Source organism: Beta vulgaris, chromosome 9 (assembly GCF_026745355.1).
Source record: "Beta vulgaris subsp. vulgaris cultivar EL10 chromosome 9, EL10.2, whole genome shotgun sequence".
Classification (NCBI taxonomy): domain Eukaryota; kingdom Viridiplantae; phylum Streptophyta; class Magnoliopsida; order Caryophyllales; family Amaranthaceae; genus Beta; species Beta vulgaris.
Window position 1 is genome coordinate 28,509,054 of NC_079210.1, and position 5,304 is coordinate 28,514,357.

The 5,304-nt window shown below is 38.8% G+C and overlaps 1 protein-coding gene across 1 annotated transcript; it reads right to left on the reverse strand.

Annotated features, from left to right (window-relative positions):
• Positions 1-678: 678 nt before the first annotated feature.
• Positions 679-1,609, reverse strand: LOC130590192 (clathrin heavy chain 1-like). The gene is made up of 5 exons (XM_057392224.1): positions 1,574-1,609; positions 1,363-1,494; positions 1,144-1,260; positions 904-963; positions 679-758 (listed from the first exon to the last, which is right to left on the reverse strand). The coding sequence occupies exons 1-5, from the start codon at positions 1,607-1,609 to the stop codon at positions 690-692; spliced, it is 414 nt and encodes a 137-aa protein (XP_057248207.1). The 3' UTR covers positions 679-689.
• Positions 1,610-5,304: the final 3,695 nt, after the last annotated feature.

The window sequence follows — 5,304 nt, forward strand, 5'->3', positions numbered from 1 at the left end:
GAGAAGAGTGACTTGAAAAACAAAATAGAATAAGAAGTCAGAACTATAAAGTGAACGGCAAAAGGGGCTAGAAACAAGCCTTATACTTTCTGTCATCTCTGCTGGTTAGTGAAGTAGAGTAGTTTACTTTGAACTGTCCTTCACCTTACAAGTTTAAAGTAGCTTAAGCATGAGCTATTAATCTTATAGGAAGTCCCGCAGGATCTTAAATAATGGTCCATCACCAATACCAACCCGGAGACGAAGAGAGTCATCTTAGAATTCAATCTCACTCGACTTTATCTTACTACAAGTAAAGCAACTCATTCACAGTGAGCACTGTAAGTTTAAGGAAGGTGAAGTCTATAGCCATTCTTACCTATACAGTATACATTTTCAGATTATACATATTTACTGTCACAATTTTTCAAGTGAATATTCTTAGAAGAGCTTGGCTTTCCCACCTAGTAAACTACTTGAACCATAATTTTTCAAGAAAGAATCAAGATAGAAATTCTATTCGTCTGCGAATAATTCTCACGATTTCTGAATACACCTAGTAAACTACAGGGGAACTTTACTACAGGATATCAGAGCAGAGTAAGGTGCACGGATTTACTGCAGGACTGTGCACCAGCTTGGGTATAGGTGGGCATATCACAGGCGGTGCATATGGTAGAAAAACATACACACCTGAAGAAAAAGATCAGTTATTGTGTTATAATCAACGGGACACCACCCTCCATTTGGGACATCATCAAGGCAAAATTGGCAGCAGCCTATAATGTAGAGTAGAAAAATATGCACAAATTACAACATATTGTTCAATAAATCGTTCAATGGTTAATCGAATAAAGGTACAAAGACATTGGCTTTTCTCTATTTTTTGCCGACAGAATGGGAATGTTGAAGTCAGATATACACCTGTGGATCTGTTCGAAGAACAGTTTGGAGCAGGAACAAGTAATCTGGTGTATAACCGACCTATATCAAGAGAAGAAATTTAGTATTAAGAAGGTTCTATGGCACATATAATCATACACTGTATAATATCAGAAAGAATCAGTAAGGACCCAAAAGAAACTAATATAAAGATTTAAGAGTAATAAGAAGAGAGATCAACAATAGCAACACTATGTCTGCATAATGAAGGATCTCTCTTACCTGCTTAGAGTAAATGAGGATTTTGTCAAACTCCCTGCGTTCGGCAAAGGCTGCAACAACCTTGGGTGTTGCTCTAGCTTTAATATATATCTTTAAGGCAAAGTCAGTGTCAACAGTCTGCAAAATAAAAATAAAAAGCAGGCACGACATTAAGATAACAATCGACAATCACAATAGCGGATTTGACTAGTAAGGAAAACCATTAAACTGCCAGTACACCTTCACGAGATCTCCAAGTTCTTCTGTGCACTCCAATTTGTCCTCTGCTAGCCAATTCTCCAGCAGATTTTTCTTGTTCTGATTCACAACAAGGCGAGATAGTTCTAAAGATTCAAAGCATTGAGCTTTCCTCTAGTTAAAAGTGTCCCAAAGTATTGCAACAGCAGTGGTGTTTGCCCTGCTTGAACAGGAACACTCTGCAATGACAAACCAACAGCATTGACATTCTGATTTCAGCAAAAACCATGTACTAATAGACAACATCCATAACAGTCACGAATCTATTTGAGAAAACTTATTGACATTCTGATTTCAGCAAAAACCATGTACTTATTGTCATGCAAAATCGAGAAGGCTACATTAGTTAGTTTTCAAATTCAAAGTATATTAAATTTCCACATTACTCATTATATAAAATATCATATGAAAACGGCAAACTAACGTAGAGAGATTACAAGATAGAAAATATATAGATATTTGAGAATAGGAACCACAATAATATGTCTCGTATCAAGTAATAGAATACGTATTCACGAACTTGTATAAATATACCTTCTAAGACATCATTCTGAAGGGTCGACAAGTATCCCTTCCGTGTGATCTATGCGCATATAATTTGTGTCGACGTCTGGAGTTATATCGATTTTGGGATTGATGAAGGGTGGGGTGTCTTCAAAAGCATCATACTCTTCCTCATCATCAACATCACCAATGCCAAGGATACTTCTTTTTCCCGGTACAACAATAGACCACTTAGGATCAGCAGGGTCTGTTACATAAAATACTTGCTTAGCATGTATTGCAAGTATAAATGGCTCGTCACTTTCACGCAAATGACCCAAGTCAACAAGAGTGAAACCACAAGGGTCATCATTTCTTACGCAACGCCGATTATTACCCAACCACTTGCAACAGAAGAGACCAACCTTGAAACAAGAATAGTTAAGCTCCCATATTTCTTGAATTCGCCCATAGTATAACAATTTGGCATCCACCGGATTCTGATCCTTAGCGCTCGCATAAAATGTAGATGATGCCAAAACAGAAACACCACTATTTTGCACTGATGAGGACTTTTGATCGCGACCTTCAGTCCAAAATGTAAATCCATTTACATCATAACCCTCATATTTGTTGACAGCTTCATGAGGACCAAATGCTAACCACTTAATAGTTTCAGATACATCATCTTGTTGTTGACATATTACTCGATCATGAAACCAATCAATAAATGTCTTATTGTGCAATTGCATCAATGCTCTATCCCCTTTAGAAGGATTTTCAGCCCGTAGCACCTCCATATGTTCACCCAAATACGGATGTACTTCTGCAATGTGATGCAACACATACAGGTGTGCTTGTAAGCGCTTATCTCTAGGAGGTGTGACTAATTTTGAGCCAATCGTACCCTGGCCTCCAAGTCTTCCATCATGGCAGATGTAGGAAGTCCGATAGGTTGTGCACTAGCCAAATACTCAGCTACAAAATTACCAACTTCGTCGCCCACGGTGCCTTGAATGATACTAGCTTCAGGTTGTGCAGGGTTCCTTACTTTGTCTTGTAAATTACCCATTCGTCTTTCAAAAGGATAACACCACCTCAAAAACACAGGACCACACAACTTGATTTCGCGAACTAGATGGACGATAAGATGAACCATTATGTCAAAAAATGCAGGTGGAAAATACATTTCAAACTTGCAAAGAGTCTCTACAACATCAGCTTGAAGAGCATCAAGTCTTGTCGGATCAAGCACTTTGCTACATATAGTGTTGAAAAATGAGCACAGTTCAGTTATAGCATACCGCACATGTTTTGGTAGTATTCCACGAAGGGCAATCGGTAAAAATACTTGCATCATGACATGACAATCATGAGATTTCATGAGCCCTAACTTCAACTCGCCATTTAAGGATACAAATCTTTTCATGTTAGATGAGTATCCCGATGGAGCTTTGATGTCATACAAAGACTCGCAAAAAATCCTTTTCTTCCTTGGATAACGTATAGCAAGCTGGAGGCAAATAATTCCTATTATCGACCGTATTTTTGTTCTCTTATCTAACCTTGTTCAGGTTTTTTTCTTCTTTAAACCTTCATTAAGATTTATTTCTTCAGATTTCTTCCTTCCTACCTTCCCTATTCGAGGCACAGTTCTGGCCGAACTCCTATCTGTTCTAAGTACAACCGTGAGGCCTTGGTACCTTCGTCTTACCAGGAATATTCATAAGTGTCGCAAGAATGGCATCACATACATTTTTTTACATGCATGACGTCGAGACAACTGACCCGGAGATCTTTCCAATATGGAAGTGTCACAAGACAGACTCCTTTTTCCATAACCCTGTATCCTTTGCATTGTTTTCAAAATCGTTTCAACACCCTTCACTTGCTCATAAACCTCTTCACCAGTCAACGTCTACGAGCTACTCTCTCTTCAACCTTCCCATCAAATGCATTCTTCTTCTTACGAAAAGGGTGGTGCAGTCGTAGAAACTTTCGATGGGGCATGTACACATGTTTGCACTTAGGAATCCATGTGGATTCCATGTCATCGATACATATTGGACATGCTTTCTTTCCTTTATTCTTATATCCGGATAAGTTGCCGTACGCAGGGAAATCGTTAATGGTGCAGAAAAGCATTGCACGCAATGTGAACATCTCATTAGTATGAGCATCAAAAACAGAAACCCCTTCATCCCATACTTTCTCAAATCAATCGATCAAGCGGTAAATTATGTTTTCCAGGTTGTTTAGGACCAGAGATTAAAAGTGATAACATCATGTACTTGCGTTTCATGCACAACCAAGGAGGCAAGTTATATAAACTAAAAGTACTGGCCATGTACTATGTAAAGAGCTCAAACTTCCGAACGGATTCATTCCATCTGTGAATAGCCCAAGCTCAAATTTACGATCTTCTAATAAACTATAATAAATATCATCAGGAGAATCCGCCGGATGTTTCAAACAAACCATCTTTCTTCCTTCTATCTGCATGCCATCTCAAATTTTTTGCATCTTTCTTTATGGAAAAAACGCTTGAATCTAGGAATTATTGGAAGATACCACAATACCTTAGCTGGGGCCCTTTCTTATCTCCATCTCCTTCACGCTTATATCGTGACATCTCGCACCGTGGACACTTATCCAAATTGTCATATTCATTCCTATATAGCACGCAGTCATTCGGACAAGCATGTATCTTCTTATACTCTAAGCCAAAGGGACACATGAGCTTTCTAGCATAATAGGTCGACTTTGGAAGTTCGTTGCCATCGGGAAACATATCACTTAACACTTCTAACAGGGAAGTGAAACTAATGTCGGTCCAATTTCCCTTGGATTTAATGTTGAAAAGTGTCAACACGGCAGACAGTTTGGTGAACTTTTTACAACCAGGATACAGTGGCTTTTGAGCTGCCTCTGTCAAAGACTCAAAAACACGAGAATGTTTCCCTAACTCATCCTCGACACCCTCCATCATCTCATCCACATGATCCTCATCATCCTCGTGCTCATTATCATTCTCCATTTCCTCGCATGCATGATCATGTCTTCTTGTTCATGGACATCATTTGCACAAGAATTCCCTTCATATACTCCCTCCTCACCATGCCAAATCCATACATGGTATTCCGGCCTAAACCCATGACGATTACATGCTCCCTAAGCAAATCAATATCGCTCACTTTGGACACATTGCCACACTTGACACAAGGACAATAAAATCCTAAATCTCCCGTCCGAGCTTGATGTTCTAAGGCAGAATCACAAAATTCCAGTACCCCATCCACAAATTCTGACGAATCAACGTTACCATACATCCACGAACGATCTCTCGACATCCAAACAGACCTCTTATGACTAATTAATCACATACAATAGCACATTGTCAACCATTTAAGCATTAAACATACAAATTCAAAAAAAAAAATA